General features: G+C 39.3%; 1 protein-coding gene across 1 annotated transcript in view; it reads left to right on the top strand.

Moving 5' to 3' along the window:
* LOC102519218 (serine/threonine-protein kinase TNNI3K) overlaps nt 1–26,879 on the top strand; it is a 285,392-nt gene that overhangs the window by 225,120 nt on the left and 33,393 nt on the right. The window contains exons 23-24 of the mRNA XM_032494576.1: nt 5,123–5,182; nt 8,214–8,383. Coding sequence (XP_032350467.1) covers nt 5,123–5,182; nt 8,214–8,383 — 230 coding nt within the window. The remainder of the gene's footprint in view (nt 1–5,122; nt 5,183–8,213; nt 8,384–26,879) is intronic.

Here is a 26,879-nt window from a genome sequence, read left to right on the forward strand (position 1 = left end):
TCACATCCAAGGCACACCCATTAGTGTATTAAATTATTTTGTAAGACACTTTACAGTTTGTTGAGCTTTTGCATATATGTTAATTTATTTAATTCTTTTAATCCTACAGCTCAATTTGCAGCTGGGAAAACTGAAGCTCAGAATGGTTAATAAACCATCCAAAGTCACACAGCTTGGGTTGTATGGACATTGCAACAATATTAACTCTTCCAATCTGTGAGCATGGAGTAGCTTTCCATTTATTTGTGTCTTCTTCAATTTCCTTCTCAATGACTTATAGTTTTCAGTGTACAGGGTCTTTCACTTCCTTGATTAAATTTACTCTTAGGTATTTTATTCTTTTTTGATGCATTGTAAATGGGATTGTTTTCTTCATTTCTCTTTCTGATAATTCTTTATTAGTGTATAGAAGCACAACAGATTTTTGTTTATTGATTTTGTATCCTGCAACTTTATTGAATTTATTTATTCGTTCTAAAAGTTCCCTTTAGTGGAGTCTTCAGGGTTTTCTATATGTAATATCATGTTATCTGCAAATAGTGAGTTTTACTTCTTCTTTTCAAATTTGGGTGCCTTTTATTTCTTTTTCTTACCCAATTTCTGTGGCTAGGACTTCCAATACTATGTAGAATAAAAGTGGTAAGAGTGGGCATCCTTGTCTTGTTTCTGATCTTAGAGGAAAAGCTTTCAGACTTTCCTTACTGAGTATGATGGTAGCTATGGATTGGCTATTGGGTTGGGAACATATTTTTTAATAGGCAAAGAATAGAAGCAATAAAAGTAATTAGAAGGAAATTATAATTATACAAAAAAGAGGTGATCTTGGTTTAGACATGAGAGGTAGTCAGATTCTGGATAATTTTTTATGATCATGATGCAATTTGATATAAAAAAATTGAGCTCAACTAAGCTATCCTATGTGATGAAACATGCTAGGTATACAGAAGTAAATAGACCTTTGCTTACCCTCAAAGCAAGTTCTAGCTAGTGATACAGATGTGTAAATACCTATGTGTAATACAAGAAAAAGAATGGATTAAATCTAAATAAAGGGGAAAAGTTATTTTGTAAAATCCTTGGACACTTTAAGGATGATGTGTCTAGTGAGTTGGGCTTGAAGAGGGCAGAGGATTTCCACAGGCAGAGAGTAAGAGATCTTTCCGGTCTGAGAAGACAGTAAGAACAATGTCCTGCACTGGCCAAAAAGTCTCATCTGAGTTCACTTCTCTTAACCTACCCGGGCTGCTTAGAGCCTGCCCTGGGCATTGTGTGGTTCCAAGGTCAGCCAGAGAATCAGGCAGGGTTTATATGCAGGTTCTGGGGCTCCCTCTCCCAGATTCCCTTCTTCCAGGATCTCTGCTCATTTCCTAGCACCTATGTGTGATAAGCAGGATTCTAGGGTGGCCCCCAAGATTCCTGCCCCTGGTGTACATGGCAAGAATAATCCCCTCCCTCTGAGTGTGGGCAGAACCTGTGAATGAGACGAGATATTACTCTCGTCATTATGTTTCCTCCTATAGCAAAACAAAGATTATCCAGAGTAGGTGTGACCTAATCAGATGAGCCCTTTGAAAGCAGAGAATTTTTCTCCAGTTGGTCACAGAGGAGAAAGTTTAGAGAAACATGCCCTTGCTGGCCAGAGAGAAAGCAAATAGCCATGTTGTGAATGCTTATAGGGGCCAGGTGGCAAGGAACTGTGGGCATCTTCTGGAAGCTGAGAGTCACCCCTGAACAAGAGTTGGCAAGAAAACAGGGACCTGAGTCATATGACCACAAGGAAATGAATTCTTCCAATAATGAGTGAGGTTGGAAGAGGCCTCTGAGCCTCAGATGAGAATCGTGGTGCCGGCTGACAACTGTGATTTTAATCTGGTGAGGCCCTGAGCCAAGGATCTGTTTACCCTCTGCTGGCCCATGGAAACTGTGAGATAACGAATGGATGTTGTTTAAAGCCACTAAATTTATGACAATTTGTTACAAAACCACAGCTAATACACTCTACTCTGGTTGCTCTGAATTCTGTCCTCTGGTTCTTTGGAGCAAGAAAACCTGCAGGCTTTCAATCAGAATTTTAATTGCTCCCTAATATGTAGACAGGATCTGCCCTTACAGTACATATTGTAAAAAAATAAAAGATGAGGAATCTACCCCCATGGCCTTCGTTTCTTCTGTATCCTCCTCCCAAATCTGCCTGCTTCTGTTCACACTATGCTGCTTTCAGGTTGCTGTCTTTTATATTCTGTTTGGAGTTTACAGTTGTTATCTGGGGAGGGTTGATCCAATATAAATGCTACTTGTCCAGATTCTGGATATATTTTGAAAGCAGAATAAATATGGTTTGCTGGTGGATTAGAAGCAAGAGTGTGACAAAGAGAGAATTCGGAGATTATCCTATGGTTTTTGGCTTCTGCAAGTGAAAGGATGGAGTTGCCATTTACTGAAGCGGAGAAGACGATAAATACAAGAAATTGCCTGTGTGAGCTAGAGTTCAAGAAAGAGTGCTGGGCTGGATATAGGTATTTAGAAGTTTTTTTTTTTTAAAGCCATGAGACTGAATTAAACCCTCAACAAATTAACTCTAAATAGAAAAGAGAAGAGACCGAAAGACGGAGGTCTGGTGCAATTTAAAATTTAAAGATAAAGCAGAGACATGAAACCAAAAGAGGAGACTGGGAAATAGCAAGTGAGAGAGGAAGAAAATGATGAGAAAACAGTGACCTTAAATCCAATTGAAGACTGTTTCAGGGACAAAGGAATGATTATTTGCATTTAATGCTGCGCCAAGTAAAATGAGCATTGAATTTAGCAATGAGGAGGTAGGTCTCTGTGTCCTTGACAAGAGGGGTTTCAGCAGGGTATTATAGGAGTAAGTCTGATTGGGGTAGAGAACAAATGGAAGGGAGAGAATAAGAGACTGCAAATTCAGGCAACTCTTTAGAGCAATTGTGGTAAACAGAGAAATAGAAGAGTAGGTTAAGGAAGAAGCAGAGTCAAGAGGTTTTTTGTTTTATTTTGTTATTTGTTTTTAAGATGAAAGCATTTCTCTGTCTGTACATTGATGAGATTAAACAATAGAAAGGGAACACTGATGATGCAAAAACATAGAGGGGAGAATTACTGCTCAGGCAGCGTCCTTGAGTAGATTACCAAGGATGCGATTTAGTACCCAGTGAAGGAGCTGGCCCCGGATGGAATCAGGTAGCGTGCACCTACAGGAAAGGCAGTGAGGGCGGACTGTGTGCTTTAAGCATAGGTGGGTGGTGGTTGGAGTAGTGGGAACTAGAGGTTTGAGGAAAGAGGAGAAGGTGCGAAACGACCATCTAGAGTGTTGACAGAGTGAATGAGCTAGAAGTAAGCTCTCTAGGACGTACTGAAGGTCCACTTGAGGTCTGAGGGTAATGATTTTGAAGTAAGACCAGTCAGGACTAGATTAATAGAGACTGGGATTTTTTTCAATTTTGTACAAAATGCATGATAAGGCAGAGGAGTAGAGGCTGTGTGGAAGCGAGTGAATATGATTGCCAATGAAATCTAAGCTAATAAGGGAGGAAATGAGGTGAGTGGATGACACTGAAAAGATGGTAGGATAGATAAATAGAATAGTATTAGCAAACATGGTTTTTAAGGCTGAGTGGTATATGCATGGGAATTTATTGTACTATTCTCCTCTGCTGTAGGGTGTATTTGAAAATCTTCACAATAAAAAGCTGGGGTAGGGGGTTTAGTGGTAAGATTGTTTGTGTGGTCAAAGATGATTAGAGTCTGGGTTCTAAAAGAAGTGAGCTAGAAAGAAAACACAGCAGAGCCCAGAGAGTGACCTGATGGAAACCGTGAGGATGGCTAGCACAGAGGAGCTGCAGGCTTTGCAAATAACAGGGTCGAGGGTGTGAATGACCAGGGGGCTAAGTGACTCAGGGAAGGTGGAGGATAAGATCATTGCAGAAGAGGGGATGCAGGAACCCAGAGGTCAGGCCACCTTAATGATGATCTGCACAGGTAACAGAAGCACTGAGAGTAGTGTCAGTGTGACAGCGAGCCAGACGCTATCACCTTCAAAGAATGAGGGAGGGTAACTCAGTGGAATAGCTTGATAAACTGGTGGTTTTCAGAGGAGAAAGCATCGGAAAGTTGTAATGTCAGTAAGAAAGACACAGAGCCCCACTTACCCACTACTGCTCCACCCACCTAGATGTACAGGGAATAACATGAGAGAAAACAGCTTCCTCTTGAGAGAGCTTTGGGGGAAGCAGTGTCCTCAGGGGAGGGCTAGATATTAAGGGAGAAATTGTTCTGCTAAGAATCGAAATTAGTTGGTTACTGCACCTGAATGTTAAATTGGGCCATCTACCTCCTGGCAGTGAAAGTTTCATAAAGGGAGAAATGATAGGTTATGTAGTCCTTAGGACCTGACAAAAGGAGGCATATAATTTCTTCTAAAGAGACCAACATTTTCTAAAATTCCAAGAATTTTTTCTATAGATCCATTATCATTTTCATATCCCTAGCAACTAGAACAAAGCTGGGAACAGAATCGGAATACAATCAATGTTTGTTCAACCAGACTCATCTGACTCGGAGGCTCATAATGGACAATATCGTTAATGACAGTTTTCGAAGATAAAAAGCTTATCTTCACCCCTAAAGTAGGGCATAGTCGTGAGGTTTCTATTGATCTTAGTTCTGAATCTGAGATGGCATTTCCAAAAGTGAAGTTATTGTAAAATGAGCCTTAGCAGTTCTTTTCCCACCGACATGTTGCACAGTGTAAGGCACTGACATGGTTAATAGTTCGTAGTATTCACTTTTATTCTTTCATTTTGAAGAGGAAAACCTGCCATTTAAAAGCATGCAAAGCTAATTAAAGCTTTTCCACTATTTCATTATCTGAATGTAGTTGCAAATTCTGACTTAAAACTCTTATCAGAGGAAGACTCAACATCCCTCCCTGAGCAGCAAATGAACATTCAATTAACACTTCAATGCAAGTGTATTTTAAATAAAAATATACTTTATTGTTAATCTCATTCCTTATAAATGCAAATACCCAATTTTAAAATCCAAAGAGAGTTGCTTCCCTTTTATTCTTTGGGGGAGGAAAAAAAAGTATTTTCTTTATTTACAGGGAAGACCGGAATTTTCTGAAGTTGTTACCAAGTTAGAAGAGTGTCTGTGCAACATTGAGGTAAGAACTTTAGCTTCTGAAATCTGTCCATTAAACAGGCTGGAATGTCCGAAGTGGTTGGGGAATGGAGTTAAAGAAAGAAAGTGTGAGAATCCAGTAACTCCATTCACATTTTTACCCTGTTAATTAAGTTCCTAGGAGGGAGCAGAATTGACTGCATCTTTAGCGGCAAAGGCAAATTCAGAGTGAATTTGGGCCCTTTCAACAAGTAATGAGGCAGGCAAATGGACATGGGCGTGCAGTTTAAAAAATCGATATGTAAAATTTTGAAAATATAACAAATATGTTAAAAGGTAATTTTTTAAATCAGTTTTTTCTATGCAAAAGTTCCTACATACAATGAAATATTAGCTAAACTGTTAAGCCATTGTCCATTTCTGTTCAATAAGAACAGGAAAAAAATTATTCCTAAAGTTATTGCATAAATTAACGGGGAGGCAGTGGTTTTATACCACACATGCGTTACGTAAAGTGATATATGTTGGTAATGAGGCTAATGGAAGTTTCTTTCCTTAATATCAAGGAGCTGTTTGCTTTAATTTTCTCTGTAATTGCCTTAATTTTCTATACACCTGTTCGGGAGATAGCATTTGAAAATAGGCCAGGGAGCTGAAACATGAGCACTAATTCAAAAATAACAATGTATTCCCAAATGCAAACAAGTGCTGTGGGGGAGAGGGATGGACATGACATATACGTGCATGTGAAGGGAAGGAGCAAAAGTCGGGGGAAACCACATCAGCCTGCACAACTGAATCCCCAAGGGGGACCATCCAAGCAAAGTTTTCTTGCCTTAAAAAAAATCTTGACTAAGAGTAACTGGAACCTAATCTTTTGGGAAAGTGTCCCAGGGCTGCAGTTGCTGCCTGTAGTGGGTGGCTCTGTCTCGTGACTCTTTACTGGAACTTATAAAGAGCAATCTTCTTATATAGAAGCTTTAGTCTTTAGACATAGAACTTCCTTCCTCTTCTCTTCAGTCCTGAAACATACAAAGGCGAGAGAAGTAGAAATCTATCTGGTGGGGCTACAGCAGCCCCTACCAACAGGAGCATCTGCCAGACACCTGGGATGTTGAGAGATGCTTTTAAGGCATGAGTTCCAAGTATCCTCTCACTTTGAACCTCTGTGTTTGACAGGACAAGGCTGCTCCAAGCCTCCAAGCCTCCAAGCCTGGGATATATCCAATTTGATCAGAGAGGGAGTTTCAGAAACAGGGACAATAGTAGGATCTGCTAAACTAGCTAGTCTTATTCTATTGACCAAGCCTCTCAGGACAATCTCCCCTGGTGGAGAAATGAATGACTGCAGGCTAGATGCAAAGAGAACTTACTGGACTGTGTTGTGCTAATTAATGGACTAGACTCAGCTTTAAGGGGCTTAACTTGTGGAGTTCCATAAGGCTCTGTCCTCTCTACTCTTCAACATTTTAGTCAATGGTTTAGACCAAGGTCAGGAGGACTCTGCTCATCACATTTGTAGATATAATAAAACGGAGACAACAAGCATTTGAAAGCAGGATTCTAGCATATTTGGGAGGATAAAGTAATAGGGCATGTCTAACAAGAATAAATTCAATAGGGACAAATACAACATCATGCAGTAGAGTCAAAGAAATAATAGTAAAAAGAAAAAAAGTCAAATGGTGGAGATGTGACTTGGGGGCAGCATGAAAGTTAATGGATATTGGAAATTAGAATATGAAGTTATCTGTCTCGCTACAGAATAAAGAACATGATCGTTCCTCTCTCTTCTGAGATGGCCAAACAAAACAGCAGCCAGTTACGTCCTTTTAAAGGGATAATTAAAACTGCAACACAAATTTTAGGGACGAGAGATCAGAATGGTGACTAGATTGAAACTCATGCATGTGAGAACCAATGAGAGGAACCAAGGATGCTTGTCCCAGAGAAGAGAAAATTAGGGTGAGTCCTACAGCTGTTTTTAAACATCTGAGGAGCTATCATATGGAAAGGGGTCGGCCTCATTCTCCATGGACCAACAGATGGAAAAGAAGTACAGTAGCAGGTCTGGTTTTTTATGGGGAAGAACTTTCCGATGGTCAGAGCTGTCCTAAGATAAATGAATGGATCTGGAAGGAGTGGTTTTCCCATCACTGGAGGCTTCCCGTCAGCTTGCAGAGCCAACATGAAAAGGGTGCACAGAACAGATTAAATCATTGAAGAGTGTGAAGGTTCATTTCAACACTGACCTCATATGATTCTCAGAGCTTTACTTAGAAATGTCTTGGCTTGACTACAAAGAGTCTAGAATTTGCATACATTACTTTTTAAAACCGAAATTTCCTGTCTACGTGTCTTACGAAATTATAATGTCAAAAGCACTGATGTTCTCACTTGTGTTAGGTGGAGTTCATAAACAGCAATGCTGTCAAAAATTCAAGAAAACCGCTCTTCTATTTTTCCTCTTCTCTTTCTCATTTTCTTTCCTCACACTCTTCTATTTTCTAACCATACGGAGCTATTTGTAACTATTTTTAAAAGTTCTCTTACAACAACTCTATTTAGTCCTCATGCTTGCCAGGCATTAAAACATCCTTCCTTTATAAAATAGATGTTTTATACATACATTCCATACTCTTAGAAAAGTGTATAAATCCATTTTATGTAAAGGGAATAATTTCCTGTAAAGGGAATAATTTTAAGCTACAGTTTAAAGGAACTCTGCCACGGGTCTTATTGCCATGGTGAAAAATGTAGAGAATCCTTTCACCATTAAATAATAGCCTTCTATCTATTTTATGAATCTGATTTGAGTCTGCTGTGTTTTCTGAAACATGAGCAGAAGTTTTATGGGCCAGCTTTCAGCATAGAACTGGGTTAGAAAAGTAAATTAAGCGAGCCAAGTGTTGCCTTCAGAGGCTGAAAGGAGAAGCCAGAAACAAGCTGAGATGAGGAGAAATTAAAGTATGAGAAATCCTAGAATAGAAAGTTAAAATAAATCTACATTCTATGCTACGCCTTTAAGCCTGTTGGGTTTATTAAGTGATTGAAATTGCCCCTCCTTCACTCAGCTGATGTCTCCTGCGTCAAGTAACAGCAGTGGGTCTCTCTCACCTTCCTCTTCTTCCGACTGTCTGGCGAGCCGCGGGGGGCCTGGCCGGAGCCACGTGGCAGCTCTGCGCAGCCGCTTTGAATTGGAATACGCTCTAAATGCAAGGTCCTTCGCCGCCTGGTCCCAGAGGTAAGTGATAATCTAAGCAGCAGCCACACAGTCGAGTCAGAGTCCAGAATCTCGTCAAGAAAGTCACCTGATCTGATTAGTATCAACTGGGGATTTACCACCCCTGTGGCAAACTTTGTTAAGAGGAGTTGGGAGCCCATTTTTTTTTCCTTCTAATATTATGACTAAAAATTATAAATTTCATTATCAATGAGTTTAGGTTCTCTGAGCTTCAAGTAACAGTAGTTAACTCTTGATTAAGCAAGAATTTTCTAGCTACAGCAATGAAAGGAATGTACTGGAAGTATTCTGGGCTTTTCTTATGAGTTCAAGGAAGAGTTCCTTGTGTGGGAATCAAGAAATAGCTTAGAGGATCTGGGCACCAAAAATTCAGCATTCTGAGAATTACCATATGACCCAGGAATTCCACCCCTAGGTATATACCCCAACGAACTGAAAAACAGATACTCCAACAAATACTTGTACTCACATGTTTATAGCAGCACCGGTCACAACAGCCAAAAGATGGAAACGACCCAAATATCCATCAGCTGATTAATAGATTAAAATGGTGGTATCCTCACAATAGAATATTATTCAGCTGATAATAAAGAGGAAAGGTGTACTGATTCAGGCTACCCATGGATGAACTTTGAAAACTTGCTAACTGGAAGAAGCCAGGGATAAATATTACATATTGTATGACCCTATTTGTAGGAATATCCAGAATATGTGTATTAGTCCATTTTGGGCTATCATAGCAAAATGCCATAGATTGGATGGTTTACACAACAGAAATTTACTTTCTCACAGTGGAGGCTGGAGGTCTGAGGTCAGGGTGCCAGATGGTTGGGTTCTGGTGGGACTTACAGATGGTCACCTTCTCACTGTACCCTCACGTGGCAGGGAGAGCTCTGGAGTCTTTTTATCTTTTTATAAAGGCACCAGTTCTATGGGATCCAGGGCTCCACTCTCCTGACCTTGTTTAACCTTAATCACTTCCTTAAGGGCCCTATCTCCAGTACAGTCCTACAGGGGTTAGGGCTTCAGCATGGGAAATTGGAGGAAGGGGACACATTCAGGCCATAGCAATAGGTAAATCCATGAAAAACAAAAAGTGGATTGGTAGTTGCCAGGGGCTGGGCAGGGAAGGAGGAAATTGGGAGTAACTCTCTAATGGATACATGGTTTTATTTGGGGGGAATGAACATTTTTTTGGAATTAGATAGAGGTGGTGGTTGCAAAATATTGTACATGTGAGTGTACTAAATGCCACTGAATTGTTCACTTTAAAATGGTCAATTCTATGTCATGTGAACTTCACCTCAATGAAAAAGAAAAATCAACCAAAAAAAAAGAAAAAGTTTAAGCAAAGGGGCAAGTCAGGAAAAAAAGGGAAAAAAAGAAAGAGTTCAGCTTTCTTCTATAGCAAGCTCCGCCACTGACATGCCCCCATTCCCAACAGTCTCGCTGTCTCTCAGTTTAATTGCAAAGTTTCAAGGAAGAGATATATCAGCTATCTATTGCCATAATAATTCTATATAAAACCCATACCAAAACTCAAGGGTATACAACCATAAGCATTTATTTTTTGCTAATGTGTCTGTGGACTGGTTTCAGGTGGGCGTGATGCTAAGCTGCAGGTTGTATCCGAGTCAGTTGCACATGTCCCTCCCCCTCCTTTTTTGCCTGTTATTCTCATGGGCGAAGTCTTGGAAGCTAAGAGGACAAGCCCAGCTTCACACACATTGAAAGCCTTTGCTCAAGTGGCATAGATACGAAGTGTGGAATGAGTCAGGAGGAAGTGCAGTCTGCCCTGAGAGAGAATGTGATTGGCCCCTTGGGATCATATGGGCCACCTGTGGTCCAAACAGATGTGCATACTGTAACCTATGGAAAATGAGGAAAGACTGGCTTAAAATCCCTGTCCTTCCACATGTGCTCCAGAGCATTTGCACATGAGCCGTTACACATGTGCACTTAGACACACATACATGCACATACATACACTCACACTCTGTCATCAGAGTAAACATTTTTATACTGAAGGCAGGAAAGATTATCCGGAGTGAGCAAGAGATCTTATACCATCTACAAATTGCTACTGTTGCTTTTATAGTGTAGTTATATTCCTAGTCTGACGAAAGAATTGCAGCTGCAGCTAGGAAGAGATAGGACTCTGAATCATGGGGATTTTAATCTATGGAATGTCATAAAATTAAGTATCAGCGAGTTTGATTGATACCAAGGCAAACTGGACACAATTCTTTATTGGATTCCGGTCTCTTACATAATTTCGTAAGGGGCACATAGGCCAAAATTAGATTAGGTTCAGACATAGTATCGTCTTCTAGTTCCATCTCTTCTTCTTCATTACTTGAGGTTTTAAAATTAATTTTCTGAAAAGCCAGATTTTGATATTTCCAAAGCAAGTTACCCGAGGCTTGTCCACTTGAGGCAAATGTTAAGGGGACGAGCAGTGAGGTCAGACACAGCTGAGGTTCGGTCTCAGCTTTGCCTCTTACCAGCTCAGTGACCTTGGGCAAGTTACTTAAGTCTTATATGTAAAAAACAGATAATATCAGCTCTTAGGAGTGTTATTGGGAGGGGCAGTATTGTCACAGGAATAAGTGACTTGTTGAAAAATGCCAACAGAGCCAAGCAAAGGATACAAGTTCCTATCACGTAGGTAAGTCACACGACTTACAATACATTGACAGCTACACAGCATAGGAACACAGCAGACATCCAACTGGACAAGTTGAGGGTGGAAGGAACGCAGCTTCTCTGGCCTTCAGACACCCAGGAATGTATGCCACTACTCCTAAAACTGCCCAAATAGGGTGGCAAAAAAATAAGGTTTTTTTTGAGATGCTCCCTTTGATATTCTCATAAGGTTTTTTTTATATCCCTCCCTGGCCCTTCAAAACAGTTATAGGACTCTGGTAAGTGCTTGTCTGTCTACTTGGTACAAATTTCTCTTAACAGCCCAGCATACCCTGCGAATTTGCTGCGAGGGTGTGCTGGAGGTCAGTCTGTAGTTGTACCATCCTCTAGTAAGTTCAGTCTTCGGACTGCTTGAAATCAAGGGCAAGCATTTAGCTAAGTTGTTAGGTGCACCAAGACAGGAATCACATCTGTTTTATTTGTAACTGTATCCCTAGTAGCTAGCAGTGTGATTGGAATGAAGTCAATATGTAATAAATATTTGTTTCATAGATAAAGAATAGGGTAAATTGGCTCAGTAAATTGTAATTATTCTTAATTTGGAGCACAATCAGTAAATAAACTTTATTTTCTCTCCTCTTTCCATTTAAATAACTACCCCTATTGTACTTCTACTGCGCACTGGGCACTATTTTAGACAGTTTGAACAGTCATTTAAGTAAACCTTAGAAAGTAGGTATTCCAATTTTTATAGATGAGGAAACCAAGGCTCAGAAAGGGTAACTTTATTAAATTTATGGAGGTGGAACTTGAATTCTCCCCCAGGACTCCCCTATACCCTCTGAATTTCTCTGGCACAGAGACGTCACTTTTCAGAAGCTTGATATGCTTTTCCAATTGCTGTATTTGCTGGACTTCTTCCAGTTTCTTCTGGAAGTTGGTCAGGGAAAGAATTCAGCTACTCCCCTCCGATCCTATCTTTGTACCCTGTGTATATGAAAGACAGAGCAAAGGAGACCAGAGATCCACAGGTCCTGAAAGTCAAAGAGCCCAAGGATCCAGCGGGTTCATGAGTTTAACAGCCTGGAAGACAGTGGCTCTCAACTTCGGCTGCACATTAGAATCACCTGGGGAGCTTTTATAAGCACCAGTGCCCAGGACCAATTAACCCAAAATTTATGGGGTGTATTCAGACGTCAGAATCTTTTTAAAGTTTCCCAGGTGAGTCCAATGTACATCCAAGCATGAGAAGCATGCTAGAGGAGATGCTACAATCCAACCTGCTAGTCACTCCGATGCAGCTGATGGGGTAAATGAAAGAGGAACATGAGAACAATGGTAAAACAGCAGCTGTGACCAAGGAGATCATCCTGAAGACTGAATACCGGTGTGGTCTCTCCCAAAAGTCCTTGCAATGTGCTAGCTGCCTCTGATCTAAGAAGCATTCTAATTCATTACAATCACACAAGGTGTAATTTTTAGCCCAGTATTACGTCTTTAAAACATGGGAACTAGATTAGACACATTATTCTGACTAATGTATGTTCCCAATTTGAAGTCTCAGAGCCCTCAACAAAGTCTTAAAAATGGTGCATTTATTTTTCAATTTTTGAGTTATGAAGTTTATAGCCTGTGGTTTTGTAATGTCTGATACAGTGGCGGGGTTTGGTGGTGGTTCGTTTCCACATTTGTTTTTAATTATTATTTTCCTTAATAAAATAAGCACCAAGGTGGGAAATTTTGTCAGATATTTTCTCCACAGATAATAGGCATTCTCTAATTCCTACTGAAACCACAGATTGGTGAAGTCTGAGTTTGAGAAAGGCACTCCTGAAGTTCTGCCTCTTTTAAAATATTTTGTGTCTCTAGATATATTTGGAAAATGAAGCATGTGGCACTTGCTCCTCCCACAGGGTATGAAATCTCCCATCTTGTACATGGATTACATCATGTAAATTTAGAAACGACAAAGTGATACACAACCTTTCAGATGTGAAAACCAATTAGTGTTTGTGCAGGGCTGGGCTCTGAGAATAGAATGCGATGACCTAAATAGCTGTCCAGGGGAAGAAAACCAGAGATCCAGAGATTGGAGCTGTGAAACAGATTCATTTGGAATTAATTTTCCACATTACAAAAGTGTCCATCAAAGGGGTCCTTTAAATAGAAAGCTTGCCTAGTGCACTTAGGATGCAGTTCAACTTATAAAAATTGAATGTGTTACACAATTTTAATTTATACTTGGTTTGTCCAGAATACAGCAAGTGTGTAAGATGACAGCACCAGGAAACTGATGTTCCTGGGAGGGAAGGAAAAAAGAGTGGTGAGGGGTCCATTCACTGCTGGGGAGCACGATGTTTTTCAAGAACAAGCCATGGTGTTGCATCCATACCTCTGCAAGTCGAATACTCCGCTTTTTAATATGCCTCCTCTCCTCCATGTACTCTTTGTTCTGACAGTTCCCTCAGGCTCCTTAACTGTTCACTTTTCTTCCAGTTCCTTCTTCATCCCCATTTTTGTCTCTCTTGTCAGCTCACCACAATCTGAAGTTTCAGCACCGTGCTCAGGACCAAGTGAAACTTCCCCCTCCTCACTTCTCTCTTTGTCACTGATTTAATGCAATCCATGGCTTCAACTCCCTTCCCGCCCCCTTCCCTCACAGAGTTAGCCCCCAGTCCATCTGTCCACACGTGGCTGCTGTGTTCCCTTTGTGGCATCTTTACCTTCTCTTCCTGCCATCCAGCTTCCCCATACCCTAATCTCTCAGCCCTCCACTGCCAGCATAGTCTCCCTTCAGTAGAACTCCAATTATAACACTACCCTACTTTAAAACCACCAGTAATTCCTCATTGCCTCTAAAATTCAGTGAAGTTATGTCATCCTGGAATCCAAAATGACCAGTGATACACATTTCCAGTTTCACCTCCCGCTGAACATCAGATGCTCTGGTGGTTCTAGACAGAGAGTAATGCTGTCTCTTCTCATCTCAAAAACGTTGTAGGGTTTTTGGAACTGGGAGGTATTTTTTGGGTAGTCCCAGTGACTAGGGAGGTGCTACTGATATTTCATGAGCTGGAGCCAGAGTGTTGAATTTGGACAATTCCATGAACTAAAGAATTATCTTGCACACGCACACTGTAGACAAACTAGACGTTCTCCTGTTTTCCATGCACACCCTGCCTTTAGCTGACTGCCAGCCTATTCCCATGTCCTATCTTTTAACCTGGACACCTGCCCCCAATCTTGTCAAAATATTAATCAGCCTACAGTAACATCTCAGTCAGCTTGACCATTATGTCGTGAGAGGGCCTTTTCTGGGTCTAACTCCTCCTCACTCATGCCTTTCCAAAGGCCACAGCAATTTGTGCCACTTTATGTGTTTATGATATTTTGTCTGATATTATGGTTATTTATTTTCAATTCCCCATTAGCTCACAAATACTTTAAGGACAGAAATTGCCTTTTCTTTTGTTTTTATTCAGGCACCTACAATATCTCGTTTATAACTGAATTGTGTGCAGTGAATATTAAATAGTTTTATCTATAATAAATTAGAGGAATCATTAGTTGGGCTGTGAATACCATGCTTTGTGCTTCCAAATTGTGAGTAATACTGTGGCCCTCAGAGTTTTTTGACCCTGACATTCCTGTCAAGTTCAAATTTGTTTTTGTCCAAAAATAATGAACCACCAGTTAACTCAAACTGTTTTCCACCCCACCCCCTCACTATTAGGGCATTAATGTTAATCCATTTCTTTTTAATAAACGAATAGAATGTAGGTACATGGCATGAATGACTGACGTATTCATTCCCAGTGTGTCTAAAAATGGAGAGATGGCTTTGAAATGAGGTAAGTTGAGAAAGTTTTCACTGAAGAGAGAGATGATGGGGATACAGTTGAGGTGTAAGGAGAACAGGATGAACAAACATGAAATAATGACTGTGAACTTTCCTGCCCTCCACTTTAAAAGGAACGGTCATCCCTTTCCCAGTGATCTGAACTAGTAGCTCGCTCACGTATCGAGGACTTGCATTTAGACAGATCTGTTTTCAGTTTTTCTATTCTGTTCCCTTGGATGTTTATCCCTGTGTCTGTGGTACACAATTTTAATTACAATAGCGGTCTTAAAGCCTTGAAATCTGATATGGCACATCCCATCCTGACTATTCTTGATTATTCTTGACTTTTTCTCTTCCATATAAATTTTATAATCAGCTTGCATTTTCCACAAAGATGTAAGACTTTGATTATAGATATTTCAAACCTACATATAGATCAGTATGGGAGGATATGACATCTTTATGATATTGAGTCTCCCTTGCCATGAACATAGTGCTTTTTGCATTTATTTAGATGTTCTTTAATATCTTTTAGTTGGTTTTATAATCTTCTCTGTGAGGTTGTTATACCTTTTGTCATATTGTTACATTCATTGTGATTGCTGGAATAATTTGAATTCATTGCTACCATATTATTTTATTCTGTCTGGGTATTTTTCTCCCTCTATCCTTTTCCCTGTTTTCCTTTGGGGTATTTGAACAGGCATTCTGTTTTTCTATTCTTTGGTGGGTGCCCTAGAAACTCTAACATATTATTAAACAATAAATTTTATGTTAAGATGTTTGTCCTACTCCCAAACAAAACAGAGATCTTAGAGCATTTTAGTTTCAAATCATTCCTGAATTATATATTTCTGTCCATTATTTTACTTTCTTCATGATTTTTAAATTCCACAGCTTAGGTATTATTTTATTGTTTTATACAGCTATGGGTTATTTAGACTTATGCATATTTACTGTCTCATTATTCATTATGCTTACATTTTACACCTTCTTCCTAGATCATTTTTCTTTTCCTCAAATGCAGTCTTTAAAAATTCCTTTAACATGACTGTTAGAAGTAAGCATCTGAAAACACCTTCATTTTCCCTCTTTCTTGAAAGATATTTCAGTGGATATGGGATTTGAGGTGTTTATTTTTTTCTCTTGTATCTTTAAGATGCTTTTCCACATCTTTGTTGTTGTTATAGCTGTTAAAATATCATCTGTGAATCTAATTGTCATTTTTAAAAATTTTCAATCTGCCCTTTCTAAGTGCTATTGGAACTTCTCTCTGTCTTTGCTATTGTGCAGTTTAACTATGTTGTGTATAGATATGGATTTATTTTCTATTTATCTTGCTTTGAATTTGTTGAGTGTCCAGAATCTGAAGATTGACATCTTTCATAAATTCTGGATAATTTCTCAGCCACTACCTCTTCTAATATGTCTTACCCCATCTTCTTTACTCTCTCTTTGTGGAATTTTAATTAGATGTGTTTTAGATCTTCTTGCTCTATTTTCCACATTTCTTAATCTCTCTCTTTTTAAAAATATATTTTCCGCCCTGTACTTTCTTTATTCTGGTAATTTCTTCAAATCCATCTTCCAATACACTATTGTCTTGGTAGCTGGATCTACTATGCTGTTCTGTTCATTACATTTCTAATTCAACTAATTTCTAATATCTATTCCAATTCTAGAAATTGTAGTTTTTGCAATTTGACTAGACTGTTTTGAAAATCCATTTCTTCTACATTCTTTTAAATTATTTCCCTTCTTCACACACATTTATTTTATATTCTTTGTCTGAATATCTGATATTTCTGTATCTGAAGTTTTTGTAGATCTAATTATGTAGTTGGTTATTTCTGATAATTCTTGCTCTTTGTTTCATCCTGTATTTAGAATATATTTGTTTGTATTGTGACTCATGTTCCTTGAAACTTTATTCCTGACAATTTTTTTTTACCCTTATTTGGTGTAAGTTACTTCACAGATGATTTGCTTTTGCTCTTGCTGATTATCTAGGGACACTAAACCACAGGATCACTTTAAACCTTCAACCTGGAGTTTTTCGTAAAACACACGTATTGATAGTTTTGTTTTAAAACTTGCATATGTGTGGACTTGTGGATGGGACCTCTCAGGGTTCACATTTCATTTTATCATTTTACTCACTTTACCTAGAGCCAAGGATGAAATGGAGCAATTATCCTCTGTATCTTCCTGTATAGAATGGATTTTATTATTCCCAGTTCAAGCCAATCTTAGTGTTGTCCTTTGAAGATGTCAGCTTTATACAGGTGTTTTCTATCTGACCTCCCACCTTGTTGAGCCCATGCTGTTTCTCCCTGTGTAGTCCGATAAAATTCAAGCGTTAGACCCACAAGAATCAGTAGGGGAGCTTCTTCAGAGCATATACATAAGCCTGCAATTAAAGTTTTAGTCAATCACTTACTCTTTTATTGTGAACACGGTGAGAGCATGACCTTCTCTCCTTTTTGGTGCTGTCTCCAGTGCTTACAACAGGGTCTGATAGGTGCTAAATACCTACTTGTGGAAAGAATGAACTGCTCATGATGGGTCCTCACAAACATTATTCCATTTAACCTTCACAAAACAATCTTATGAAATAGGCCTCCAGGTTTCCATTTTTCAGATAAAACAAACTGAGACTCAGACGATTTAAGTAATTGGAATGAAACTGTATAATGGGGAAATGGTAGTTAGTGGTCGAATCTGGGCCTGTCTGGCAGCGTTTCCGTTACACTCTGCTGTCTCTGGAGATGGTGCTTGGCCAACATGTTTGAACTATCTGTAAGAAGCAGAAGCTTCTAACCTCTGGTCTGGGCTTTGAGGAGCTGTCTAGAGTACTGAAGTGCCTCCCTCAAAAGCTCTGCCAGGTTCAATGGATCATAGTGCACTCTCAGCCTATGGCCAACACAGCCTTTGAAGGGAAATTTTCCCTTCTCATTCTGACTACTGACACGAGCCACTTTACCTCAGTTAATGCCTGCCCATTACATGTCTTTTTAATCAGCTGCCTGCACTGATATAGAACTAACCTGAACACAACAAATTCCACATCTGCTGCCTCATTCACCAGCATGCCATGGCACAACCCTGCCTTCCCTGTCTTTAATCATGTCTCTGGAAGCCAGCCTGACTCCCTGGCCACATTTCTAGATGCAGCAAAAACTAATCAGAACATATAAAAGGATGAACTCCTTGCTTCTAAATATCTGGGGACAGATTTTGAAGACAACTCTCCTTTCGTACGATTTCTTTATCAAATTAAGCACATTGTAAAACCAGACTTTTTTCATCATTAAATGAACTCTCCACTATAGTAGTCAATTGCATTCACTGTATTAAAAAAAAATCTTTTAGGTGACATTTTTGTGCAACAAAAAGTGTATCTAATGATGAGGATTTCATGAGTTGTTTTTAATTCTGGAAATGAAGAGAAACCCTGCCCTTTCACATGCGAAACACAGTGAAGGCCCAGAATATTTCTTTAGTAGCTTTTACATAGAATTTATTTTAAGATTTATAAATTTAAGAAAATAATAAAAAGAAAGCATCTTTGGCTGTCTAAACTACATTTTTACTTACTAAACATTGTTAATTTAAAATATCACATCTATAGTGTTTACAAAAGAACTCAGTGTGTATCAGAATATCATAGTAATATCCAGCCCTCAATTCAGCAATGTCTTCTGCGCTTGTACAAGGAGTCACCTAACTCACTTGACATAAGTTCTATGGGCTTTGCGCACACTGTTTCTATAATGAGAGTAAGACATTGCTTGTCCGATCTAGCTTGTCCGAACTTTTTTTTCCTCAGGATAGTAATCACCTCTGGGATGTATAATTTTTGTGGCACTCACTTGCTGAAGGTCAGTTACCAAGCTCATTAAGGGTCTGTGCTAGAAAACTATAAAAGCCAAAGGCGAGCAGCTGGAATCTAAGCAAGTGCCATGATGCCTGTCAGTTGCCTTTTATCTCTTTCTGTTTAAGCTCAAATCTGCCCATAAATTTTTCTAATTAACAAAAGCAGAAAATTCCTTAATGTCATGGGTGTGGGGTTGAGAGAGAAAACACATAGCTATGCATATTGATGTGAGGGTGTGAAAATGCCTGTTATACCTCCTCTTTATGTCCCTGAATGTCATCTGATAAAGAGGGAGAATTAAAGAAAGTGGAAGAAGGTCTTGCAGGAAGTTAAAACGATTTCCATAAAGGTAAAAAAAAAAAAAAAGAAGCATAGCCATCCATTTGTATTTACACAAAACCTCTTCGCCACAGCTAGGAAGCACTATAGTGCAATCAGAAAACAATTCCCATATGCACAAAAAGTGAAAGGAAGACTGTGAATTGATTGCTGGTGCCCTCTGCATCTCATGCTGCTGATATCCTACAAATTATCAGAAATGGAAATAGTCTGAGCTGAAATACTATAGGGCTCTCCGTAAGAATTTGCTTTCAGCTGATGTGGACCAAGAGCAATCGGGTTAGTGGCTCTGTTCTAGTTGCCTTGCTCTCTAGCGCCACCTAGCAATCAGTTGACAAACCACACTGAGGCCTTCAAGCCCCTCTGACGGCTGTCCTGAGTGTTAGCGATTTCACGCCGAACTGAGGCGTTCAGCCTTAAAGTTAGGAGCATGTGAAAAATGTCAGTCCTCCCCTTCAGCCCCTCGACTTGAAAACCAGCCTTCGTTTGAAACAGCCTTTCTCCATGAAAAATGTAGAAGAAATAACATCAAACAAAGTAATCTGTTCAGAAGAGGAAGTGATGAAAAATGGGAAATGAATAAAAGTGAAAATATGAGAAGACTCCTACGTGTGTAAAATTGGCACCTTCTTCATAAGCTTTAAGGACCTGAATGATTGTCAAACATGAAAGATTTGCATGAAAAGAGTGAGCGAGTGACATATTTAGGTCACAACATGTGCACTTGAGAGGAAGATGCAGCTCTCGCCTCGGCTGTTCTGATGCTCATGATTTCATGTTCTTTCCTATCCTTCAGCAGCGCTTGTTAGCAACCTGAAACAGGTCCCCTCGTAACCCAGGGGGCGAGCCAGAGTGCGCTTCCCTCTTGGAGTGTTTTGTAATACTAATTAACTAATTCCCAGTCACAGGAAGGGAACCTGCAAAGATTCGCCGGAGGCAAACTGCTAAATAAATGGTGACAGATTTCTCAGTTTTCAATTAGACGAAATGACATATTGGGACAACGAATAGCCTGACTTTATAATGATAAGGATTTTATGAGTTTTTCGTTCCTGGAAATGAACAGAAACCCTGGCCCTTTCTCCATTCATAACTGAAAGGCGAGCAGAGACACACTCTTGCCTTCATCAAAGCACACAGATCCTGCCGTTGGCGGCGATGTTCATGGACGACTGATAGTAAGACTTGGTCCAAACATGCTGCTTTTGAGCCTGCTTCTGCTCTACTGAAATGTCTGACAGGACCCAGCCCAGGGACCAAAGGGAACAACCGGCCTAATTAAATCTGTACAGGCAGCACTGTGCTGTTCAGTAGCCATGACTCCGGCCCTGGCCCCACCCCACTCCCTCCTGACTCTAGCATTTGTGCTTCGAATCTCTGGCTAGCATGGCAACTGTTGCTATGTTTGCAGTAATAAGAAGTGGGTGATGCTGGTGTCTCTAATGATTCAGATACAAGAGCAGTGATTTCTAAACTGATTTCTGAAGCAGCTCTTACAATGGCTCTGCACAATTTAACAAGTTTAATTCCTCATAGATTTTTTTTCTTCTTTTCACCTTTACCATCTTCCAGGTGGACTAAATCTAACCCTCATACAATGCAAAACAGCAGAATCCTTTCTTTTGCTTGCCAGTATTTAGAATAGGAAATTTCATGTTAAAGAAGGCATTTCACAAGTCATTGTTTCTTTTGTCTCCTTGAAAACCATTAGATTGAGTTTTTCTTAGTATTTATCTAAGTAGCTGAGATAGCCTGAAAAAATCATGGACTCAGGAAAAACAAATCCTGCATTAATCACAGTGGGATGAAAAGCATCCACCGTTAATATTTGTGATAATAGCTGCTCAACTATTAACTATTTTCTGTTAACAAGCAGATGTTTCAAAGGCTTCAATTGCAAAGAAATACATAAAGTTCACTAGTGGATATATGTTTACCTTCTGAATCCTTTTCCAAAGAGACAGCAAAAAAAAAAAAAAAAAAAAGAAAAGAAAAGAAAAGAAAAAGAAAGAAGTCACCCTTTTTGGCCTTAATCAGGCACCGTTTGGCAGCCAGTGTTAACTGGCCCCCTGCACGTCACTGGATGCTAGTGCAGCCTAGGCCCTGGGAGAGAGAGATGATGGAGATAAAGCCTTGTGCACTGATGGCAATATTAACATGGCAAAAAAAGGAAGAGAAGACACAGTGTGTGTTTCGATCACTTACTATGTTCCAGACACTGTTGTGCGTTTCTTTGTATGCCAGTCATACCATTGACTTATCACAGCTCTTCTACAGGCTAGGAGATATTTATCAGTGTTCTACAAATGAGAAAACTGGAGCACAGGAAGGATAAACGACCTGCCCAAGGCTTTGCAGCGAGTAAACAGCAGAGCCAAGATTGAGCCTCCATCAGTCTGACTCTAAAGCTTATGATCTTTTCACTACTTGCCGAGCCGCTGCAGCGTGAGACAGAGGGCTGCTCTCATACTAATCATCTGCGTGGCCTGGGCGAGTCCCTTCCTGCCCTGGGTTTCAAGATTCTGATCTGTTCTGATGCATGTGAACTGGACCTTGCTACTCAGGATGTAACCCAGAGACCAACAGCTTCAGACCACCTAGGTGCATGTTAGAAATTCAGACTCCCAGGTCCCACTAGGGCCTGTTGAATCACAGTTGGCGTTTTAACAAGATTTTAACAGGTGACTTGTGATTGTACATTAAAGTTTGAGAAGTACGGGACTTGCCAATCTCTGTGGATCTTTCCAGCTCTAGTACATTTAGAATGCTGTCCCCTTTATCTTCATATTTCTAGAATCTACCCTTTCTTCAAGTTGCATCCCCTCCCCCTACAGGCATTCCTAATCCCATCCTATACTTGATAGAAAGCTTTTTCTCTCTTCTAAGAAAAGTCTCATTTACCTTAATTCACTCACCACTTTCTGCTTAGTATCATGTCTGTGTTGTGTAAGTTCCTTCATGGGGAGACCCATCCATGTGAAATAATTTTATACTTGCAGTACCAACTGGCATGGTACATTACGCTAGAGAAAATATGTTGAAAGACATCTTGAATGAATCATTATCTTAATTTAGCTATAAATATCATACAGTGCTCTGATTGCAAGATCACCATATTATCCATTATAAATATTTCAAGGCAAGCACACTCCAAGAGTTCTTTAAATATGGGTCCAAAGAAGCTTGCAAACAGCTCACATAGGAACAGTTTTCAAGCTTCCTCACCCTGCCTTCACCTTTTTAGCACACAAATACATGGAAGATGCAATGAAGACCAAGCTCAACTCCAAAGTCACCTCTTCTAGGAAGTCTCCCTTGATACCCCAACTACTAGATACGCATCATGTTAGTTGCCGTGTTATCCTGTGCATATCCCATCAGAGCACAGAAACTATGTTATAATAATTATAATTATGTCAGCTGCCCCCTACACACAGAATCACACACACATTGTACACTCTATGAGGTCAGGACTTGTGCCTTTTATCTTTACAGTCTTAACATTTATCGCAATGCTTGGCACATAGTAAGTGGTAGGTACATGTATTCTGAATGAATGAATGAATGAGTGGCTCAGTCAATGCAAACCTTTTGACTGACACTAAAGTCTACTTTTTGCTCCGTATTAGGGTTCCACTGAAGCTTAGAACATGGGGAAGCACAGTTCTATGGTGAAATTTAAGTGCTTGTTTCAGCCACATTGGCAATCCCTGCCAATATGGCACTTTTATTTAGTGTCACATGAGCTAGTCACCCAGGCATATGAACCTGGAGACATAGGAACTTGAGTGCTTTTGGACACCTAAGGTTGAAAACTGAAGCAATGTTTGTTTATTTCCTCTTAGTAAGTCAGTCATCCATTCATTCAACAAACATTTACTATGTGCCCATATTGTGCCTGGGGTTCTCCAGGGACTGGAGATGTCAAGAATACATAGTACAATTTTTCCTCCCTCTAAGTAATGTACTATGGAAAATAGACCCCAAATGTATTTATAATACAGTGTGATAGATACAATAATGGGCATGTAACTCAGGTTCTGTAAACAGAAAGGGGTATCCCAGGGAGTGGGGAGACACATGCCATTGGTCTTGAGGTGTGTCCAGTGATCACACATGTGTCCTTCTCTGGAAAGGACAGTGAATTTGGAGAGTAAGAAAACATTAGCTATGGATTGGCAGGCAATGAATCTATACCAAAGAGGAGAGACACTGAAAACATAGGAGAAAATAAGGAATCTGGTGGGGCACAGATTCATTAGTGGCATATGGTATAAATTTAAACAAGATTCATGGGAAATTGGTTGCCAGATGGCAGAGGGAAGACCTTAAGCTCATCTCCTCCCACAAACACACCAAAATTACAACTATTTACAAGCGGCTTTCTATGAGAATGACCTGAAGACTAGCAGAGAAGATTTTCCACAACTAAAATATGTAAAGAAAGAACCATAATGAGATAGGTAGGCAGGGTGGAGACACAGCATTGTCAAGACCCACACACTTAGGTAGGTGACTGACAAACAGGATGATAATCACAGTTGCAAAGGCTCTCCTCAAGGAGCAAGGGGTCCAAGCTCTACATCAGACTCCCCAGCCCAGGGGTTCTACACTGGAAAGATGAATCACAGAATGTCTTGTTTTGAAAGCCAGTGGGACTTGCACATGGGAGAGCCAGGGGGCTATAGGAAGGACTCCTCTCTCAGAGGGCATATGCAAAATCTCACACTCTGAGTCTCAGTACAGAGGCAGTAATTTAAAAGGAACCTGGGCCAGACCCAATTGCTGATCTTGGAGAGCCTCCTGGAGAAGTAAGAGGCAACTGGGTCTCTTCCTGAGGACAAAGATGCAGGCAGCTGCTATTTTTACAAGCTCATTCTACCATGAGGACACTGGTTATGGCAAGCTTCATTTTGGAGTCCTCCCTCTAGCCTATTAGCATGGGGCTTACCAGCAAGTCAGCACCAGCCCAGGATCCCCCAGGCCACACAGCCAGCTGTACTGGGACCCAGCCCTGCCTACCAGTGGGCTGGCAGCCAGTAGGGTCTATGGCAGCCCTACACACTAGTACACCCAGAGCAGTCAGCCCCACCACAGCAGAAGGGCCCATGCAGCCCACATAGAGAGCATCCCTAGAGCATATAGTTCTGGTGGCCAGAGACAAGTGTGCTGCTGAGCCTCATAGGACATCTTGCACATAAGACCACTTCTCCAAGATCAGGAAATGTACTGACTGCCCTAATACATAGAAAAAAAATTAGGCAAAATGAGGAGACAGAGAACTATATTCCAAATAAGGGAACAAGACAAAACCTCAGGTAAAGAACAAAAAAAAAAAGAAAAGTGCAGATAAGTGATCTACCTGATAAAGAATTCAAGGTAATGATCATAAAGATGCTCAGTGAACTCAGGGGAAGAATGGATGAACACAGTGATAAGTTTAACAAAAAGTAAGAAAATATAAAGAAGAACCAAAGAGAATGGAAGAATATAATAACTGAAATTTAAAAATCCACTAGAAGGAATCAAAAGTAGATTAGATGATGGAGAGGAATGAATCAGTGAACTGGAAGAGAAAATAGTGGAAATCACCCATGCTGCACAGAAAAAAGAATTTTTAAAGATGAGGATAGTTTAAGAAACCTCTGGGACATCAAACATACTAACATAGGGATCTCAAAGGGAGAAGCAAGAGAGAAATGGGCAGAGAAACTATCTGAAGAAATAATAGCTGAAAACTTCCCTAACCTGGAAAAGGAAACAGACATCCAGGTCCAGAGAGCACAGAGAGTCACAAACAAGATGAACACAAAGAAGTTCACTAAAATGCAGTATAATTAAAATAGAGTAGAGTATAGTAAAGTGCAGTATAGTTAAAATCTCTAAAATTAGAGATAAAGAGAGACTCTTAAAAGCAACAAGAGAAAAGCAACTAGTGACATACAAGGGAAATCCCATTAGACTATCAGCTGACTTTTCAGTAGAAACTTTGCATGCCAGAAGGAAATGACATAATATATTCAAAGGGATGAAAGAAAGAAAGAAAAAGAACTACACTCAAGAATACTCTGCCCATCAAGAGTATCATTCAGATTTGAAGGAGAGAGTTTTACAGACAAACAAAAGCTAAAAATAGTTTGGCACCACTAAGTTGGCTTTTCAAAAAAGGTTAAAGGAACTTATCTAAGCAGAAAAGAAAAACCAAAATTAGAAATATGAAAATTATGAAAGGAAAAGATCTCACTAGTAAAGGCAAACATACAGTAAAGGTTAAATCAACCACTTATAAAGCTAAGAAGCAAGTTAAAAGAGAAAAGTAGTAAAATTATATCCACAATAAGTAGTTCATGGGTACACAAAACAAAAATATGTAAAATATGATGTCAAAGACATTAAACTTTGGGCAGGGGGAGTAAAAAGGCAGGCATGTTAGAATGCAATCAAAATTATAAGATCATCAACCTAATAATAATCACCTATATATATATACATGTATATGTTGTTATATATGACCCTCATGGTCACTATAAACCAAAAACCTATAATATATACACAAACAAAAAAAGACAAAAGTATTCAAACATAGCACTAAAAATAGTCATCAAATCACAAGGGAAGAGAGCAAAAGAAGAAATGAACAAAAATGAACTATAAGAACAACCAGATAACAATTGGCAAAATGACAATAAGTACATACTTATACATGGTTACTTTACATGTAAATGGACTAAATGCTCCAATCAAAAGCAGAGAGTAGCTAATCATATACAAAAGCAAGAACCATATATATGCCGCCCATAGGAGACTGACTTTAAATATAAAACACACACAGACTGAAAGTGAGGGAGATGGAAAAAGTTATTTCCATGCAAATAGAAATAAAAAGGAAGCTGGAGTAGTGATACTTATATCAGGTAAGATAGACTTTAAAACAAAATTGTAACAAGAGACAAAGAAATACAGCCTATGACAATCAAGGGATCAATCCAACAAGAAGATATAACAACTGTAAATATATATATATATCCAATATAAGAGAACCTAAATACATAAAGCAAATATTAAAAAATATAAAGGAAGAAGTTGACAGGAACACAATAATGGTTGAGTTATCTAATACCCTACTTACATCAATGGATAGATTATCCAGACAGAAGATCAGTAAGGAAATACTAGCCTTAAACAACATAGTGGACCAGATGGTTTTAATATATATATTAAATTATATATATATATATATAATTAATATATAATTAAATTAAATTTATATATATATATATAAAACATTCCATCCAAAAGCAACAGAGTACACATTGTTTTTAAGTACACAGGAACAGTTTTCAAAATAGATCACATGCTAGGCCACAAAACAAGCCTCGCTAAATTTAAGAAGATTGAAATCTTATCAAGCATCTTTTCTGACCACAAGTGTTTGAAGTCAACTAGAAGGAAAAAAACTAGAAAAAAGTATAAAAATGTGGAGGCTAAAGAATAGGCTACTCAACAACCAAAAGGCTACTGAAGAAATCAAAGAGGAAATCAAAAAATACGTGGAGACAAAAGAAAATGGGCACACAGTGATCCACGGGACACAGCAAAAACAGCTCTCAGAGCAAAGTTTGCAGCAGTACAGGCTTACCTCAGGGAAAAAAAAATAAAACTCAAATAAACAACCTAATCTTACACCTAAAGAAACTAGAAAAAGAAGAACAAACAAAACCCAAAGTTAATAGTGAAGGAGATAATAAAGATCAGAGCAGAAGTAAATAAAATGGAGTGTAAAAAAACAATGG

This window comes from Camelus ferus, chromosome 13 (genome assembly GCF_009834535.1).
Source record: "Camelus ferus isolate YT-003-E chromosome 13, BCGSAC_Cfer_1.0, whole genome shotgun sequence".
NCBI lineage: Eukaryota > Metazoa > Chordata > Mammalia > Artiodactyla > Camelidae > Camelus > Camelus ferus.